The sequence below is a fragment of the Triplophysa rosa genome, linkage group LG8, assembly GCF_024868665.1.
Source record: "Triplophysa rosa linkage group LG8, Trosa_1v2, whole genome shotgun sequence".
Lineage (NCBI taxonomy): Eukaryota > Metazoa > Chordata > Actinopteri > Cypriniformes > Nemacheilidae > Triplophysa > Triplophysa rosa.
The window spans coordinates 26,784,877-26,805,025 of NC_079897.1; the positions used below are offsets into that span (position 1 = coordinate 26,784,877).

At 44.0% G+C, this 20,149-nt stretch overlaps 1 protein-coding gene across 1 annotated transcript; it reads right to left on the reverse strand.

Annotated features, from left to right (window-relative positions):
- Positions 1-8,552: 8,552 nt before the first annotated feature.
- On the reverse strand, positions 8,553-19,031 carry LOC130558120 (alpha-2-macroglobulin-like). Its single transcript, XM_057340369.1, is given in 36 exon segments — positions 8,553-8,663; positions 8,747-8,852; positions 8,916-8,999; positions 9,080-9,161; positions 9,309-9,433; positions 9,515-9,727; positions 9,815-10,008; positions 10,094-10,256; positions 10,342-10,416; positions 10,518-10,674; positions 10,744-10,819; positions 11,495-11,671; positions 11,841-11,924; positions 12,024-12,075; positions 12,162-12,280; positions 12,354-12,480; positions 12,554-12,779; positions 12,924-13,065; positions 13,168-13,261; positions 13,648-13,773; positions 13,903-14,052; positions 14,133-14,345; positions 14,427-14,657; positions 14,985-15,155; positions 15,235-15,344; positions 15,436-15,556; positions 15,640-15,754; positions 15,829-15,913; positions 15,985-16,150; positions 16,232-16,252; positions 16,332-16,384; positions 16,489-16,645; positions 16,727-16,907; positions 17,238-17,383; positions 17,489-17,664; positions 18,994-19,031. Coding segments are annotated over 34 exon segments (4,317 nt in total). The 5' UTR covers positions 17,318-17,383; positions 17,489-17,664; positions 18,994-19,031; the 3' UTR covers positions 8,553-8,622.
- Between the last annotated feature and the right edge of the window lie 1,118 nt (positions 19,032-20,149).

Here is a 20,149-nt window from a genome sequence, read left to right on the forward strand (position 1 = left end):
GTAGCCCTCTTTGTTCAGCAGAAAGGATGCATTCTTTCAGAACTCTGTTCCAACGCTCCACAGCACCGTTCCCTTGGGGGTAGTACAAGGAACTACGCATGTGACTTATACCCCTCTCTTTCAAAAAATCCTCAAAGACCGTGGCCAGGAATTGAGGGCCGTTGTCGGTCACGACACCCGGATTTCCCTCCCTGCTGAAAACTGAATGAAGGAAGGATGTAACTACCTCTGCAGTAACATTTGGGGTAAATGGCACTTCTGGCCACTTGCTATGGTAATCCACTAGAGAGATGGCAAAACGGCAGTCAGACGGTCCACACTCAAAAGGTCCTACTATATCAATTCCCAGTTTCTGCCACGGCTCCGATGGAAAGCTAACAGGCTGAAGAGGTGCAGGGACTGGTTTAGCTGATTTGTCATTTAGTTGACAGGTTAGACAAGAGGAGACCGTAGACTGTATTTGAGCATCCATTTGAGGCCACCAGAATAATTCACGCAGCCTCTGTTTGGTACGGACAATCCCTTGGTGCGCCAAGTGTACCAGTTTCGTGCGTAATGTAGAAGGAACGATGACACGATGTTCCCCTCTCCTCACTAGAGCACCATCAACACATAGTTCGTACCAAATACAAAAATAAGGCACCAGCAATGGTGCCAGCTCCCGACACTTTTTCGGCCAGCGCCGCCCAATCTGTGCACACAGTAAGGCCAACTCCGAACAGACTTCCGAAGCTGAGCAAAAATCCTCCACAGAGAAAGTAGATAGGCCAAGCACAAAAGCAACCATGTCTGGTTCCACGGAATCATCCGACTGTGCTGGCAATGGTAATCTGGATAAGGGCTCCTTAGGAGATGAAATTAAGATGAGACAAGAATGGGGTAGGGGTTCCTCGGAGGATGGTTGAGACTGATATGCAGTGAGGGTGCCTGCTGGAGTGATGAGAAGTTGGAATCCGTGAGCGGCTGGGAGTAGTGCACCTAGAGGTTGTAAATATGGGGATTTCAGAAACCATAAATGAACATGGCTTCGTGGGTGTCCCTGGGGTTAAGCCTGATACTGGAAGGAGGCGACTGAAGGAGGTAGCCAGCTGTAATAGTGGAGGCTCCTGCTGGGGTGAACGCTGCTGTGATGCTTGCTTCCGTAGAAGTTGTAGGCAGCAGAATGCGAGACGGAAGCACTGGCCTCTGCGGAGGCGATCGCTGCTGCGACGCTGGCTTCGACGCCTTAGATGGAAGCACTGGCCTCTGCGGAGGCGATCGCTGCGGCGACACTGGCTTCAGCGCTTGAGATGGAAGCACGGGCCTCTGCGGAGGCGATCGCTGCGGCGACACTGGCTTCAGCGCTTGAGATGGAAGCACGGGCCTCTGCGGAGGCGATCGCTGCGGCGACACTGGCTTCAGCGCTTGAGATGGAAGCACGGGCCTCTGCGGAGGTGATTGCTGCGGCGATGCTGGCTTCTGCGCTTAGATGGAAGCTCGGGCTTCTTGGATGCTTCTTGTCGCGGCGCTTGCTTTCATGCTTGAAATGGAAAAGCTGGCCTCGGCTGAGGCAATGTTGGCTTCTATGCTCGAAATGGAAGTGCTGGTCTCTGCCCAGGTATTCGCTGCGGCGAATGGAAGTGCTGGCCTCTGCTGAGACAGTTGCTTGCCGTGATGCTGGTGTCTACGCTTGAGATGGAAGTGCTGACCTCTGTTGAGGCAGTCGCTGCAGCCATGCTGGTTTCTACATTGAGAAGAAGTGCTGGCCTCTGCTGATGTGGCTTTGAAGATGCTGATTGCTATTGTTGTGATGAAAGCGCAGGCCTCTGCCGAGGCGGTCGCTGCTGCGTTGTTGGCTTCTGCGCTTGAGTTGGAAGCACTGGCCTCTGCGGAGGTGGTCGCTGCGGCGATACTGGCTTCTGTATTCGAGATGGAAAGCCGGGCCTCTGCGGCGATACTGGCTTCGCCGCTTGAGAGGGAAGCACAGGCCCCTGCGGAGGCGGTCGTTGCGGCGATGCTGGCACCTACGCTTGAGATGGAACTTCTACGCTTGAGATGAAAGCGCGGGCCTCTTTCGAGGCGGTCGCTGCTGCGGTGCTGGCTTCTACGTTTGGGATGGAAGCACGGGCCTCTATCGAGGCGGTTGCTGCCGCGATGCTGGCTTCTACGCTTGAGATGGAAGCGCTGGCCTCTGCTGAGGCAGTCGCTGCGGCTATGCTGGTTTCTACATTGAGAAGAAGTGCTGGCCTCTGCTGATGTGGCTTTGAACATGCTGATTGCTATTGTTGCGATGGAAGCGCAGGCCTCTGCCGAGGCAGTCGCTGCTGCGCTGTTGGCTTCTGCTGTAGAGTCTGCTGCGGCAGAGCCCGAGACGTGGGCGCTGGCCCCTGCGGGCGCGGTCTGAAGCAACGGGTCTTGAATGAAATCCCTGGTGATTGCTGAGGTGGTTGCTGTGGTGGTGAGGTCTCCCACTAGGGAGATGAAGGCCGAAGTGGTGGAGGTTTGAGCCCTTGCAGGTGAAGGATGGATTCTTTAGATGATTCGGGAAATGAGGGTTCGATGGGCTTCCCTGATGATGGAGCGATCTGACCTGATGTAGCTCTTGAAAGCTTCTGATGTCCAGCGCCCTAGTGCTTGAATTTGAGACTGCGAGAGGCTTTTTTGGGCGGCTGTGGTTGCTGTGCCTATGCGGAAGGAGTGGCCGGAAAAGTGGTCTGCGGGGAAGCCGGACAGGAGCAGGATGGCTTTGAGGTGCTTTTGGAACCAGAAACGTGTAGCTGGGCGGTTGGATTTGTCGACGAAGAGAGGATCCAATGTGGTTTTGGTTTGGGATTTCCTGAAGTGAAGGTAGGCTAGGAGGGTCTGATAAGGTTGAATGGGTGACTGAAGGTTGAAAATATAGACGAAATGGCCTCTCCTGGTTTGGTCAGTCTTGCTTTGCTTGATGGAGTATGACATTGTCTCTGGATCGTGTGGAGATTTCCGAGGATCTTAGAAAACTGAAGAATGCCTGGATTAACATGGCGTCGAGTGTGCGGGCGACGTACCTGGAGTAGTATCCTTTGCGGAGCGTAGAGGTGCATTTGGTTAGTATTTCCGAGGTTATGGGTTGCCTGGCATCTGGACGGGTGGGCTGGGTTCTCTGGATGCTCTTGATGATCATAGATGTTTGTGAGCTTGCTATGGCTGGTGATTGAGAGTTGAATATGAGTTTATGGAAGAATGGACTCCGCTCAGGTATCCTTAATTGGGCTGGCCTGAAGGTTTATTGAAATGTTGAGGAAGGAGATGAATGAGGTGATGGTGATGAGAGAAATCGGGAAAGGGGATGTTGTACCCCTGGTGAAAAGACCTGAAACTTTTACATGCGGTGAGATATGCTTGGAGGGTCCTAGAGGAGATGGCCTGAATGATGGAGCTGAGAGAGGCATCGAGGAGAGTTTTCAGGGGGAGGTTTATTGGAAGATCAGCTCTGATAGGGAGGTACCAGTTCGGGCGCCAGCAGCTTGAACTTCTGCCAGAATCTGTGATCTGATGGTTCCTGAGATGGGAGGCGGTTCCATGCCAGTGCGTTGGCTGGCATGGGCATCGCTGATGCTGTGGCCAAAGAGAATTGCAGACGGGCCTGTGGAAAAGAGAGAAGGGAGGGAATGGCAGCCGCTTGAGCGGCTAGCGGAGGCATGCTCGCGCTAGCAGCGGCTTCTTAAGTGGCTGTGTAAGGTCCGGGGACCGGCGCCTGAGTCGCTAGCGGAGGCAGCCTCACGCTAGTGGTCAAGAGCCTGGGGCGGGGAAGGGGTATGAGTGAGCAGTGGCTCCGGGTGGTAGCAAGCTAGCGTAGCTTGGGTGGCTAGCAGTGACAGCTACTGATGGGGCGTTGGCGGGAGCAGTGCGCTGCAATGCGGCTGGAGGGATGAGCTGCTGGAATCTCTCGACTGGGTGGTCCATGGCGTCCTAGGAATCTGTGGTGCTACCCATGCTGGCTGGTGGCTTGCTTGCGCTGCTGAGGTGGCTTGAGGTGGCCTGCTGCTGCAACCTGATGATCGTAGGCTCTTTCTAGTGAGCAGGGGTTTGAACTGGACATGTTGTGGTCGAATGTCTTCTTGTGTAGCCGGAATATGATACTGAAAAGTCTGGGGATTGTTCGCTTCTGGCTGGGGACTGCCTGAGAGCCCATATGACCTGCAGGTATGCGACGATGTTTAGTTTCGTATGGCGAGTTTGTGAGCGTATAAATGTCTCTGACACCTCAGTGAACGCACAAGGTCTGTTTGCAAAGGTTAAAACAATAGTTGCAAGTTTACATCGATAGTGATAAAGTCTTGTGTAGATACCTGTGCTTGAAGAAGGAGTTATTCCAGTGTGTGCATGATGCTTAGCTTTATGTGCGAGCAGGGAGACGCTGAGAGTGAGCAAGTTACCGTATGATACGGAAAATATTTTTAGTTAACCAACAATCCCTTTCGGAAGTGCCGATTATGTTACTAATCTCTGGAATTTTACGTTGTTTTACTGTCGTTCGTTGAACAGCACGGGCGCCGAGGAGGTGCACCCGTGCTGGCCATCGATATACCATTCTTGAGTGCAGCAGTGGCAACGGCATGACAGTGGTTAAAGCAAAATGTAATTTTAAGTAAAAAGATTGTACTCACCCAGCTTCTTGCGCAACAGCGAGTTCGGCGGTTCAAACACTAGTAAACTCAGTTTTTACATCGTACATTGTGAGGTAACTGAAATGAATTTGGGGTTGATTAGAGTGACTGCATGGAACGACAGAATGAATTGTTTCACCCAAGATGATTGTTTCTCTTTGCAGAAAATGGGTGTACAGCCATTGAAACGTTAACATGTTGGCATTAGCGTATCGTTATTGGATTGGGTCGAAATACGGTGATCTTGCGAGCCTGACTAGCATATGTTTACTGGTGCCGGCATCTGAACACTCGTGTCCCATTAGCAGTGAGCTAGCAACGAGCCGGCGTTTAGCAACGAGCTAGCATACTGGCAGCAATTGCATCTGGGAACGAACGAGGTGACGTGCGCGACGTAAACCAGCGGGGATACGGTATCACTTCCCGAAACTGCGAGGAAGATGTAAGTGGAAATGTTGCTTACGGATCGAGCCTGCTGCTCGGCTGCAGCGCTTTTAAAATCCGTAGGATCCCTTTAATACCTTACATCCTTCCTGAGTTAATGAAATCCTTTTCGAGTTTGGTTTTCGTTTGGTAATATTTATCGAAAAGCAAAAAGAACCGTGTATTGCAAACAAGCTGCTGTTTTGCGTGTGCGTCTATGAGCAACGCTGTTGAAAACGTCCGAGACATGATTACTACTTGTAAAGATGCTGATCTGATGAGATGAAGCAGGTAAGATGCTTTCCCTATTTATAAGAGTGCTTGCTTGAGTTGATAGGGTAGACGCGGTGATTGCTGATGGTAGACCAGCCGGGCTTATTAAATGCTGGGTAGATGCGGTGATTACTGATGGTAGACCAGCCTGGCTGATTATATGCTCCGTCTCCTCCCGAACTTTGTTAATTAAACATCATGTAATGGTTCAGCATTCGAAGCAAAATTAGGCAGAAATTTGCTGTACCACGAAATCAGTCCCAAAAACGAGCGCAAGGAAGCAATGTCGTGTGGCGCAGGGGCGTTAATGATGGCAGATAGGTGCTCATCATCGGGAGAAATGCAGTCTTTCGAAACGATGTGCCCTAAGAACTTTAAGGAAGTCTGACTGAACTTGCACTTGTCCCAGTTCAGCTGCAGTCCAGCATCTGACAAGCGCTGCATGACAGTGCGCAGTGTTGCATCATGATCATCCTGCGTAGCAGCGTACACAATGACATCATCCAAATAGTTCCAAACTCCCCTCACGCCCTTCAAAACAGATTCCATCATCTTTTGAAATGCCGCTGGCGCAGAAGCAAGGCCATACGGAACCCGACAGTATCTGAAGAGGCTGTCGTGTGTGATGAAAGTGGTGATGTCCCGGCAAACGGCATGTAAGGGAAGCTGATGGTACGCAGCCGCGAGATCAATTGTATTGAATACTGATGCACCCCTAAGGTCATGTAAGAGTTCGTCCATGTGTGGCAGAGGGTGACTGTCTACAATGAGTGCCTTATTCGGTTCACGCAGATCCACACAAACGTATTTTTCCGTCTTTCTTTGCAGTTACGACAATAGGGGAGATCCACGGGGATGAATCAATTTTTTCAATAATGCCTTTGTTCAATAGTAAGTCCAATTCCGTAGAAACAGCTTGGCGTACTGAGAATGGAAGCCGACGTAACTTCTGACGTACCGGCGTAGCATTCGGCTTGACTGTAGGTTTATGAACAAAGCCTTTCACACAACCCCCGGAAGCATCTGGGGCTGGAGAGGTCACAGCTACAACTGCATGTAATTCGTCTGCTTTAGGTGCAGCACCGAAATGGAAAGAGAAGTTCAGAGCTCGAATTAGATCCATACTCATTAGGGCAGAGCCACCTTTGACAATGTAGAAGCAAGCAGAAGTTACAGCATCATTCAGTGAAACGTCCGCACGTAAACATCCGAGGACCGGAATAGCCTCTTTCAAGTATGTAACCAGTTTCACTTTAGGATCCGTAAGCGAACAGTCCTTAAAGTATCTGTTGTAAATGACCTCAGGCAGAAGTGACACAGATGAGCCGGTGTCCACGACTAACTCTGTGTCAACGGACTGTCCCTCTGTAGTAGTAATCTGAACATTGCATAATAGTTTGTCTGCAGAAACTGTATTAGTATCTGTAAAGAGAACAACCACTTCAGGAACTACTTCTCTAGCATCCTTAGAAGAACGACATACCTTAGAAAAATGTCCGGTTTTTCTGCAAGAACGGCATTTGGCCCGAGTAGCAGGGCAATCAGTCGCATTAGCCAGATGGGTTTTAGCTCCACAACGGTAGCACATGCGAGTCGCTCCTTGTATGGCATTGGCAGCAGGTTTTGCTCCATTATGACGGTGCACGCTCGTCTTATGATGACGGAAAGGTTTGGATGACAGCTTGAACTGAGCTTTGCGCAGCCAGTATATTCGAATTCGATAGTGCTCGTTCCACCTGACTCGCAATCGTGGTAGCAGAATCCAGCGTCAGTGACAGACTACTGCTAGAGCTTTCTCGCACTGCTGGGGCGTATGATCGTTCAACCAGCTGATCCCGAATCATCTCACTCTCCATGTCACCATATGCACACAATGAGGCCAAGTCTCGCAAAGCAGTCAAACTGTGGAATAGTTTCATCCGCACGTTGAGAACGTTGCCGAAAGCGGTGTCACGCCACCACTACATTGACTTTAGGCACAAAATGATTCTCTAACGCTGCCATTGCATCATCGAACGTAGTTCCAGTATTAGGTAAGGTGTAAAACAGCCGCTGACCTTCGGTACCCAGGCTGTGTAGCAAAATAGCACGTTTTCTGGCATCAGGCCATGCTTGCCCTGTAGCATTTATGGCTAGCAAATAGTTCTCAAACATTTTCCGCCACGTAACGAATCGCAGGCTCTCCAATGCATGGCAGAAAAGGCACAGGCACGGAACTCATCGTCGCCAATTTGTTGTTTCCTCAGGTTAGTCAAAGAAGCAATGGAAATACTCGAGCTATTTTATTTCACACATGTACATAATACACTGCCAGAACACTTCTCTTCTATTCCTCACTTGTTTCAACAAGAACAATTAACGCTTACTGCCCTCTTGAGGTTTAATTGCAAAACACCACACACCTCATTAAAATCACCTCATTAATTAGTGGTGTCCTTCACCGGAGATAAAATTTGAAGACAATTGTTAAAGACGAATGTTTCTTCATTCCGGTTTTCTTATGAACTTGGTTAGAACCGATAACGAGGACATTTAGAGTAACGATTGTGCGAGAGTTTAATGGCTGCATTTCCAGACTTTGACATTCGATGATTATGCACAGTAAGGAAAATATATTTAGCCATTTACTTACACTGTTATTTGATGCTGTCCTATATTCTATGCAGTCAGATCATCTCCTCCTCATGCGCTCATAGTGTGATGGTGAGACAGCCCTGATTAAATATTTAGATTGAATTTTTATTTAAGATTTGAGTTTGATTTGAAAAGAGCTGCATGAAACAAGTATCACTCAATACAAGCGCAAATAACTGCAGATTTAATCTTCATCATAATGATATTTAAGGTCAAATTAGATGTGTGCGAGGCATTAATGCCTAGTCGTTTTTATCACACTTTCTGTAATCTAACTTGAGTTCATTAACTCACCATCGGTGTTGCCAAACTGCTCTGTCTCCAATGTCCTTATGCATGGGTCAGAATTTGCGTGCAGGTGCGCAAACTTTTCCGTCAAATTAGTTTTTATAAATCCCATCTTTTGCGTGGGAAGTGGCGTACGCCTCTATCAGGGCATGTTTTGTGCGTACGCAACGGTTATAAATGAGGCCCCTGGACTATAGCATAAAGGACCATATTTAGGGAAAATTAAACATGCCAATAAATCAAATGTAAACTAATACCCTTTTTCACTTTGCAGCACAAAAACCACAGCGTAACGATAGATATATATATATCTCAATTTATTAGCAGCAGGCTGAGAAAGACAATAAGCTTAAAAGCATGTCCTGAAGCTGGATACTCATGCACAGGGGGAGGAGTATGCGGTCTCAGACTGGTCACCTGAAGGAGAGAAACAGCACATTACAGTATCACACGGCAAAGGAGGAAAAAACAACAAGTGCAGAGAACTCGAAATCCATTACTTGGTTGATAGTAGTCATAGACTTTGATCACAGCAGAACGGAGACTTTTCACAGGATAGAGTCGTTTCATTTGTAGCCTGTAACTCATTGGAATATTTTTTGGAACCTGCAAGAGAGAACAGACATAAGTACAAATAACTCAACCCTCAAAACTAACTAACGCCCTCACCTCCTTCAAATACACGATGACATGACCATCTTCTGAATCGACCCGTTCAACCAGTTTTGCGTATGACTGGGGTGGAGTTCCAAGCTGTGTACATAAATCAAGTAGTTGACTAATAAAATGGAGTGATTTTTATGGCAGCTATTTACAAATCACTTCAAACTGACCGTTGAGGTGTCTGCTGTGAAACCTGATAGGAGTTTAATGTCTACTATGACCATGTTAGTGCTTGCCTGCGGCCCGTTGTATCTGCAAGTAGCAAATTGAGCAACATGTTAGATATACTGTAGCACAAAACTGAAGAGTTTCAATTATAATTTGCAAAAAAATATTTTCCTTTTAGAAAGCAGGTATAATGCAGACCATTGAACACGAGTCAAAATCTTAACATCTTACTTGACAGAGAAGTTCATGATGAGATTTGGACCAGATGCCACAAGGCAATCTCCCGTAAGCTTCGCTTCAACGCTTAACGTTTTAGTGGTCTGAGCAGGTGTTGGAATGTTGCAGAATAAGCTGACCTGTGACCACAGAATTACAAAAAGATGCCAAACTTTGTAAAACCAAAGAATCAAAATGACAAAGAAAAGAGGGTGGCTAACCTGCACAGACACACAGGATGAGCCCGTCACACTAACAGTATATCTGCCAGGAACGTTCTTCAGTTTCTTCTCCTGATACAGTAACTTGTTGTCCTGATTGACATCAAAGCTGTGAGAGTCTCCTGCTGACTGAACAGTCACTGTGCTGGAACCATCAGAGCTGAACACTTTGGTGGCATACAAAGCCAAAGCCTGAAGAGCCACAACTGTGTCCTGATAACATCACATCATCATTACAACATGAAAATGCATGTGGGTAAATAAGCAGGTTCACTAATGTTCCTTTGTAGTTTGGGTAACCTGTGTAGAGGAGAATCCTCCATAGGCGTTCTGCTGCTTCACAAGCCACCTGACAATTCTGTTAGCATATCCCAGCTCAGCTGTAGTGAGTGAATGTGCATTAAGAACAGCTAACAGAACATATGAGCTGATCTCCACGGCCAGAGAACCAGAATCATCACTAGATCCCATCTGAGTCCAGTGCAGGAGACCTCCTTTACAACAGAGACATGAGACTCATTATTTGACATTAAAAACATGTCATATATTGTTGACTGTGAACACAGTAAATATCTTTACCATCTGAAATGGCAACAGTATTTAGCTCCTTTAAAAGCTGCTGCAGGGTGTCAGTGCCTCCAGCCAGACTGAAAGTGTAGGCAAGCAGCGCAGTAGTGTAAGTGTTCTTAAGACTCCCAACAGCGGACCTCAAACAGGACAAACCTTGAGTGAGCACAGGATCCTGTAACACCAACAGAGGAACAGCAGGTGTGTGTCAGTGTCATTCTTCTAATCGTTTCTACTGTGTTCTCTGGTAATGAACTTACGGTCAATGGAGTTTCTAGTTCAAGCAAAGATGCAGTGATGTAGGCAGTCATGGTCACATTATCATTCACTCCACCCTGTAATTCATGAGAAATGGAACAGAAAATTCAAAATGGCAATGGTTTAAATTGGAAAAGCAACAGTGAACTGCCGGTATACCGGTCAGTAAGCTGCAAACCTTCATTCCATTGTTGAACAGTCGACCCTGCTGCATAAAACAGCCATCTGGACCCTGTTTGCTTATTAACCAACCCCTTGCACTCTGAATAACATGTGGATCAATGAAGATGTATTTCTGTGCTTTGCCTAAGGACCTCATGACAAATGCAGTCAACCTGGAGATGTGAAAATAATTTAGTGACAAACACATACTCAAGATGACTGAACTGTAATAAAATACTCACCATGTATTACCATCACCATAACCAAATGTGCTGAACGCACCATCAGGATGTCTGTAGTTCAACTGTCTCTGGTATCCTGTTTAGTTTAACATTATGTGATAATCTGATGTGCTTGAATATGAAATAAGTCTCATTACATGTGGGGCATTTTCCAAACGGAAGTGAGCATCCTCCCTATGCCTTGAGTGTAGGGCATTACTGACTAGTGTTCTCACAAAGGGAACATGACCTTGACAACACCACACGCGCACTCTGAATCCAACACTCTGCTGTTCAAAATAAACAATATTTTTAATATTTCTTGTTGAAACCGATCCAATTATGTCTAATTTCAGGTCTTATTCCTTGTTTTTCCACTCTACTTTGTAGGTTTCCTTTATTATGCATTTCCGTTTTAAATACAAACATAACTTATTAAACAGACAGTATTAAACATACTTATAAAATAAATGATCTTACACTATTTTAACCATCTTAAATCATATTTATCACTGACAAAAAAAAAAAAAGTGTGAAACAAACCAAATAATTGTACTTGCATTTGTAGGTTACAAAATCCTGCACCATATTTTCTTCAAAACGCATAACGGAACTCACTTTGAAGTGACCATGGCATGTACCCTTCTCTAACGGCCTTCTGAAAGGGCCTTTCGCTAAGGGATTACAAATGGCTTCCCCTTCATAAAGGGCCCTTCAAGGGCACAAAAATGCCGTTTAGAAAATGCCCGTGGTGTGTCAAGTGCATCATTACCACTCTTCAGGAAGTCTATGGCTCTCTCTCGGATGTTTGAGGTGAGCTGCTCAGTGTTCTCCAGATACTGTAAAATGTAAATATTGGGAGAAAGAACAGCAATGTTTTGTTCTCCACAGCCGTACGGCATCTGCAATAATCCATCAAGATTCTGCAGCGCACGGCCCAATATGTCTCCTGCAAAAAACAGCCAAATGTTAGTACAACTAGTTCTGTACCCTTTACTTTGCACCTTACAAGAACTGAATTCCATTATAATTCAAGAAAGGATTCTTAAATTCATGGATACATGATCCTAGTGTAATATCCAAATAGCAATCAAATAAACTCCATGCAGTCGCTTTACCAAGTACAGATACAGAAGATCTGGCCTACCCCCTGATTACATTTGCTGGAAGTGTCAGCATCACCTCCTCTGAAATTCTACTTCCTATCAAATCATAAGTCACAACATAACCGACAAGCACAGAGCAGTGTGAGATCTAAACAATGGTCACTACATTGAGAAATGTGTCAAGTGTAGACAAACCCCGTGGACATAACAACCAACTGTAGGTCTTTGCTCTTTCAACTCCTTCAGCCTTAAAATAACAGAACACACATTACACCCCAAAAGACCTCAGATTTAATTGGAAAAAAACTGACGATTGATTAAAAGTGTGCTGACCAATACAAGTAGACTTCGAGTGACTATTTCAACACGTCCTCTCTCTGGCACGCTCACAATCGCATTGTCACACATGCCTTGAGAAATAGCCTGTGCACTGATGGTCACATTCATGACTCCTGTAATGAAATCACTGAAATTAATGTCAGTTTTATTTAGAAAAAGACTAATGCGAAATTGAACTAAACTGACCAAGAGCAAGTGGAGTAAGAACCCATGAAAAAGTCTTTCTCCCATTGACACACAGACATGTTGAATATGGAGATCCAGTTGAGGGTTTAAGAGTGAAGTCTGAGGATGGAGCTGGAGTTACTTTAACCTGTCCATTAAAGACGGAGGATTAGTTCAGATCGTATGACATATGTGACAGAAGATGAATTGAGAAATTTTACCATGATGCACTTCGACAGATAGTTGAAGACGGTGGCCTTCAGCTCAAAGATCTCTCCACGGATGATGGAGTAAGGCAGAGAGAGCTCCAAGAAGAAGTGCTGGAAAACGGTCAGCTGAGCAGGAGGAGCCAGACCCAGACCTTTAGAGGACACACAGAAAACATCAGTCTCCCAGGTGGTGATGGTGTCAGGAACCTTCACAGGAACCCGTGTTGATCCAGAGTCCCTGTGAAGAAAGCGGATCAGTTAACCAAAACCAGAGTTTCCAATGACATGACAGGAAAAATTATAGAAGTGATAAACTCATGCATGTTGCTTGTAATCATTTCAACCATTTTTAAAAAAAAAAAAGTTAGAGTGGTTGACTTACCCTACTTCAGCAAGTTGCCAGATCCAAGTTTCTGGGAAGACTGTTCGAATGGTCACTTCAAAAGCAGAATTAACTTCAGCCACACCAGCACCTTCTAGTGGCGCAGACATGGCAACAATCCCAGGGTTACGCCGATAATACACTTAAGCACAAAAGATGAGGTATGAACACATTTGCAAACATTTCAGATTGTATACAACAGTGGCTTGTTTATACAGTAGGTGGAGGGTAAGGCATACTATACCATCATAAAAATTGCGGTGATAACTGAGGCCTCTATATGTCAGACATTGAGGTTCTCTTACAGCCAGATTTGTAGCAACCTTCAAGCCCACAGCCTGTTAAAAGCAACCAAGTGATGTACAGTATAAGGCAGACGGACTTATTAAAGGGATAGTTCACCCAAAAACGAAAATTGTCATGTTCTCAGATTGTTCCAAACCTGCATCAATTTCTTTGTTCCAATGAACAAGATGTTGGTAAGAAGGTCAGTTACCAAACAGATCTTATCCCCCCCATTGACTCCCATAGTATTTATTTTCCCAACCATGGCAGTAAATGGGGGATGAGATGTTTGGTTACTGACTTTATACAGGTTTGGAACAACCTGAGGGTGAGTAAATGACAATTTAATTTTGGGGTGAACTATCCCTTTGACATTAGTTTGACTAAAATGTGTCCCAACTCTAGTTGTTCATGGTGATTGTCTGTTTGGTATAATCACCTTAAAGGCTTCATATGCACTGTCTGTTGGCACGGCTCGACGAGGCCTCACTTTAAGACACTCCTGCTCATCTTCAACATCATATGGATAATCTGATACTGACTGTACTGGCAACAGGTCGAAGATCTGTAACAGTCGTATCAGCAAGACCAGATCGTCACAACGGCGTGAGAGGAAAGTAAACATACAGGTAGCAAAAGGATCTGTGCAACTTTATTTTGAAATAAATAAACGTGAAATGAAGTACATGGACACCTTTTCTGCATTCAGACGTTTTCCTGATTCCAAGATGAGAACGCTCTGATCTACAGCACTGACGCCACACAGTGAACCAGGCTGAGCGGACAGCCCTACAGTGTTCTCTTCACCTGGAACTGCTGAAGCAGGAGAAAACTGCACAGACACCTGTGGCCAGAACAACAACAGTCAGGGTGTGTGTTTGTAATAACTTACAAAAATAAAACCACACGCATATATACACATACCGGGTTTTTAAAACACTTTTCAATGTCAAGAAATGTGCTGCCAGCAACCACATTGTCACTGGGCAGAAGACAGTATGCTAGAATCTGTACAGCTGGACTCCGATCTGCTCCAACAAACAGTTTGAATGACACTGAGCCACTCGCTGCTCCATTAGAAGTCTGCACGTTAACCTTCTTATAGCCATGATGAACGATCACTCCTCTGGACAAAACCTGACACACAAACACACGACATTAATATGGCTTTGCCAGCAGAGATCACAGGAAAAATCATATGTAGTATTTTGTACTCGCCATATAGATGACGGCAGTGTTAATGTTGCTAGCAGTCTCCCCAACAAAGTGATACTTAATGGTTACGGTGATCTCAGCATCACACTTTAACGGCTGCTCAATTTTCTCTATGGTCAGTTCACTGAAAGTTGGGGTGTACGAGGTGGCAGGCTGGAGAAGTCGAATAGTTTTCTCATCTGTAGTGAAGTATGGCTTTTTATAGGTATAACCCACTTCTGGAGTCACACTTGCCTGAAAAACAATGAACGGAATTTGTGTCCTGCAAAATGTCAATGTTCACTAAAAACTGAATGAAAGAGATTGTTCACCTTCAAAATGAAAATTGTCATTTACACATCCCTCTCATTTCAAACCGGTATGACTTTCTTCTACACATGATATTTTGAAAATGTTGATAACGGAAAACCGCTGGTCCCCAATGACTTGCATTGGTTTTGGGTCTGTACAATATGGGGACCAACTTTTTACTTACCAAAATCACCCAGGTTAAATGACAATGTGAACGACGACAATTTTCGTTTTGAAGGTGAACCATTCCTTTAACACAAACTAGCATACTATCAGATTAAAGTCACTGTTCGGAAGACCAGCTGTATTAAGAGAGAAGGCGGCGAGTCCATTGCGGTCTGTAGTGAGATTCTGGAGCACTTTTGAAGCCCAACTTTGACCTTCCAACAGATAGACTGCTTTGTTATGAATTGGTGTCCCATTAAAATGTGCAACTTTGATCTGTGGGGAAAAAATGACAGACAATAAAGCAAAAGTCACAACACATTGAACAGCATTGGAATTGTGCAATTTTACTTGCCTTTCCTGCTAGAACCGATCCATGTTCAAAAACATCAGGGAGTTCAACAAAGCTGACCTTCCCAATTTCATACGTCAGGTAGACTGTTTCAGATTTTGTCATGACCGTGTCTGGAGAAACTGTATCATGACACAGCTGTGAAAACTCTGTAAACTTATACGCGCCTGAATTTTTAGAACAGCATGTCAATGGAGAGCTCACCTGTTCCCTCTTCTGTGAGATTTGCTTGAACAACAAGAGAATCTTGCAGATAATCCTCAAATCTGAAGTTCAAAAATGCTGACGTGTTGAATGTACAGGAGGCACAACCAGTCTTATTCATCTAAGAGAATCAAAAACATACACTGTAGCTGCTTTACATGACCAAACCCTGCCATCTTAAAATAACCGAATTACATGTCACACCTCTGCGGTTTTGTTCAAGCAGGGTCGAACCACACCAGGAACAGAAACGTATTCAAAAGGATTACGGCACACCTCCACCCACACTCTACCAGGTACAGGTTGGTTGTAGGTGTACCTGAGATTCGGTGCAAGAACAGAGTTAAAGAATGAACAGCAGCATATGAAGGATCATGAAGGAAAGTCACTCACTTTCCACAAACTTCAATTTTCAGTTCTTCTTCACCAACACTGTGTGTCTGTGCTGCTTTAACAGTCACTTCAAACTTGGGCAGAACTAGTAAGTAGCACACAAAGTTAGCAAAGACTTCGTACTGTGCAAACCAGAGATGAACCGCATTGACTTACCATACTTCTTCACTTCAAAATTATGCTCTATCATCCTTTTACCAATGAAAGCTTTCAGTGCGTACATGCCTTGACGGGCTTCTGGGTTTAACTCGTGAGAAAGCTGCAATATCCACCTTACTGAGGAAACATTTGTCCACTGACCAATCCGGTTACTCTGACTGTCCTATTAAAGTATAAATACAAAAAAATGAGTTTGTAAAAAGCTGTTGTCGATCATTAGATGTGCACAGAAACAATGACTTACCTCCACCACTACCATAGAGTACTGTGAGAGAAAAACACTGAATTAACATTCAAACATGACATTGTATCTTATTACAAAAATATATATATAAAAAAATAACCATCTGATCAAGAGGCACAAAACTGCCATCCATGGTAACAGCCCTGAAATGCACTGCAAATAAGAAATGTGTTTAGTCTTCAAATCACACCATTCACATTAAAAACAAGATAGGCATTGTAACACAACCATCCAAGAAATATGAATCTTTATTTCACCCATTTGTCCTGGAGTATAAATGGGTTTATCAGTTTGGATGAAGGTCAAAGGATAGTAAGACCTAAACATCACTTTTCTTTCTTCAGCTAACTTGAAAGACTTCCCCTTAACTTCAACCCGAATTTTCTGCACCGATTCTCCATCTACACGAGGTGCCTGTTGAGAAACATCGTCTCATCATCACTCTCGATGCTTAAAATGTTCAATGGTGTGAACGCACACATTCTGATGTCAGACCTGGAAGTTAAAGCAATGATATAACTCTTCATCCGTTCTCTTCTGCAGCAGTAATGTGGTCTGGTTATCATTTCCTACAAGATGAATGTTCATGAGACCATCTCTGGGCTTCAGTACACTCGCGCACAGTTTGGCTTCGGATCCTGACTGGATCACATCAGGAAATGTCACCAGAAAAAACCTGCCAAGATTAACGATGATAACATTTAATCTATAGCTCTTAAACCCGTATGTGTGTGTCATTATGATACAAGGAGATCAGTAAACTCTGACGGCGTTTCGTAGAAGTAACACAATGATCAGTATGGGAAAGTCTTCAGGCTGGTCATTGCTAACATTTAATCTAACTGGGATAAATATCAGTCGAATACACTGGCATTAAAATGTCATCAGTTATTGTTTAAAACTCTTTATAATGTTTGGACAACAATGAAATAAAGTGATTTAACCGTTAACGCTGGACAATTCCTAAAAGGAAAATCAACATTAAGATAAAATTAAAACAGCTTACGGCTCTGATGTTTGTCCATTAACACAGCAGAGGAAAAACGTTAAAAACAGCTCGTGTCGAAATATCCGTTTGACATCCATTTTAAAGACGAGCGTCCAGCAAATATTTCACTCCTCCGCTTCAACGGCGCAAACGATCACAGCGTCCTGGAAACACATGTTCCCAATGATTCATCATCTCGCAACCCGGAATATTATAGCTGTAAACAGTGTTCTTTGGGTGCATCCCAATAACGTTACACCACAACTCACAGCAACAGACTCAGCTGAACTTCCGTCTGCCTCCTTCCAGTCTGACCAGCACGCGCCAGAGACTGTGGACAGTGTGGAGTTTATCAGGTGCTTTACAACAGGTGGTTTGCATTGCGTTGATTAGGCCTTCAATATGCTGCCTTCACGTGCTCTCGGAAATTTGTTAATTCCCACTTCTAATGTCTCGAAAAAAAAGAGAAAATCTGATAAACGTTGTTCAAAACAACAGGAGGAGACTTTATCAAGTAATTTGATCATCAAATTGTAAGGTATTTATGATTTATTAGGCCGTCTTGCTTCAATTCATTTTGGTTGCACATTTGTTTATATTTTGCTTTATTTGAGACGAGTGATTGACTGTGGTCAGTCTTAAATTTAACATATTGTGTATATTTGCTGTTATTCTGCATAACAGTGGCATTTTATCAGATAAATGATACATACTACAGTCAGTTCCATATGTATATAAATGCAAGACATTTTGAAGAATGTATTTTTGGGTGAAGTATCCCTTTAAGGTTATTTGTTGAGGGCATATTCTGTAGCTATTTTTACATTGCTGTGCTCTCACCGGTTTTAAAGAAATGATGGAAGAATCATAGTTTTCTTTGGATTATTTTGTTGTTAAGAAAATAATTTAGGTTTAAGTGAAAACAGCAGTAGGCCTACTATTTTGTTTCTCCTGACAAATATGCAGCTGTGTATGTATTAAAATGTCAGACTTCACAAAAACTAAAATTTGAATTACTTTATAGACATACAGTGAGGGAAATATTTATTTGATCCCCTGCTGATTTTATAAATTTGCCTGCTTACAAAGAAATGAAGGGTCTATCATTTTTATGGTGGGTTTATTTTAACTGATAGAGACAGAATATAACAAAATCAGGGGGAAAAAATGTTGTATAAAGGTTATAAATTGATTTGCATTTCAGTCAGTGAAATAAGTATTTGATCCCCAAGAAAAAATAACGTTGTGCTTGCCAACAAGGGTTTCTCCACCAAGTACAGAGGTAAAACATTTCTGATAGTTGGTCACCAGGTTTGCACATGTGTCAGGATACATTTTAGTCCACTCCTCTGTCAATCTTTAAGGGTTCTTGGCTGTCGCTCAGCAAATTTGAGTTTTATCCTCATTCACAGATTTTCTATCGGCAGAGCACCGCCAAATCATTTCACACAGGACTGCTTCACGAATGAGGGCCAGTACAACGATGGAATTTCAACGAGGTTGCTACTGAAACCGGGAGCAATACAAACACTCCTTCCCATGTAACCGGTGTAGTTCTGCGTTGTGTTTTTTTTTCCTTGTATGGGGTAGTAACCACTCGGACATCAGATAACGTTTCGACTCTTCATTTAATCACTGATGGAAAATAATAAAACAGTCTTACATATGTCCTGCCCCTTTGTCCCTCTCTCCCATGCACAGCCAGTGTGAAAAGGGAAGAGCAGGTGAACAGAAAATAGCATAAAACAAATAACAAATGACAATTGTAACATACCTGATGGAAAAATAATAAAACAGTCTTACATATGTCCTGCCCCTTTGTCCCTCTGTTAACAGAAAAGATGTGTAACATTTAGCCCACGTGCTCCACATGCACCGGTTAAACAACCGACATGTTAAACTAAATGAAAGTATACCAAAACCCTGATAAAATACACACGAGACAATATCCCCAATATAACCAAAACCGAGCATAAAAGAATGACTTTTAAACAAATACAACAAATTAGTCGGAGCTGAACAGGAACCTACCTCTCCCATGCACAGCCAGTGTGAAAAGGGAAGAGCAGGTGAACAGACAGGAAGTTACGCAAAACACCGTTCACAGAATATTTAAAGGGGAAGGCGCACACAGACAGAATATCAGGTAAACAAATACACTTTGTGTAATTCTAATACATGAAATAAACAAGTTACATTCAGTACCTGTTACACTCACCCCCCAGAATTACACAAAATTATGAAACATTAGAAAAACCTTACACTGGTCAAAAACACGGTCCCCACTCTAAACAAACCGTGAGAACAACAGCAACAAAAGCTACCCAACAAAGGGATAAAAATGTAATGAAATTGGCCAAATACCACTACATTTCACAGATACCAAAGGTGCCCATTACACCTTGTACACATTGACCATATATACACGTAATGCAAGTTAAACATTGGAAAAGGATAGAAAAGGAATAAAATAAATAAAACCCACATAAGGTCCACAAATTACATGGACTCACATGACGGTTTCAAATTTACTGAAAACACAGGTTATACATTCAAACATGAATCACCGTAGACCCAGAATCTAAACCTAATATGCTCTCGAGTTGAACCATAGATTCAATTAATCTACGTACAGGTCTAATAACTCTCCCAAATCTGGTAGAGTAACGATCTGCTGCATTTAGATCAGCTACGGGACCTTGTGTAACCACCACACTGTCAGGAACTGGATATTGGGGAAAAGGGTTAGCACTAGCCACCATATAGTCATCAACTACTGGCAAAGCAAGATGTGACCTTGGCTCTGGTTGGTTGGACAACTGAGAATGCACCCATGAACTAGTACGGTCATCACCACAAGTAGCTACACCGGAGATGTTGGACATAGACTCTGCTCGTGAGAGTTCCACAGCCTCATTCTGATCAACATC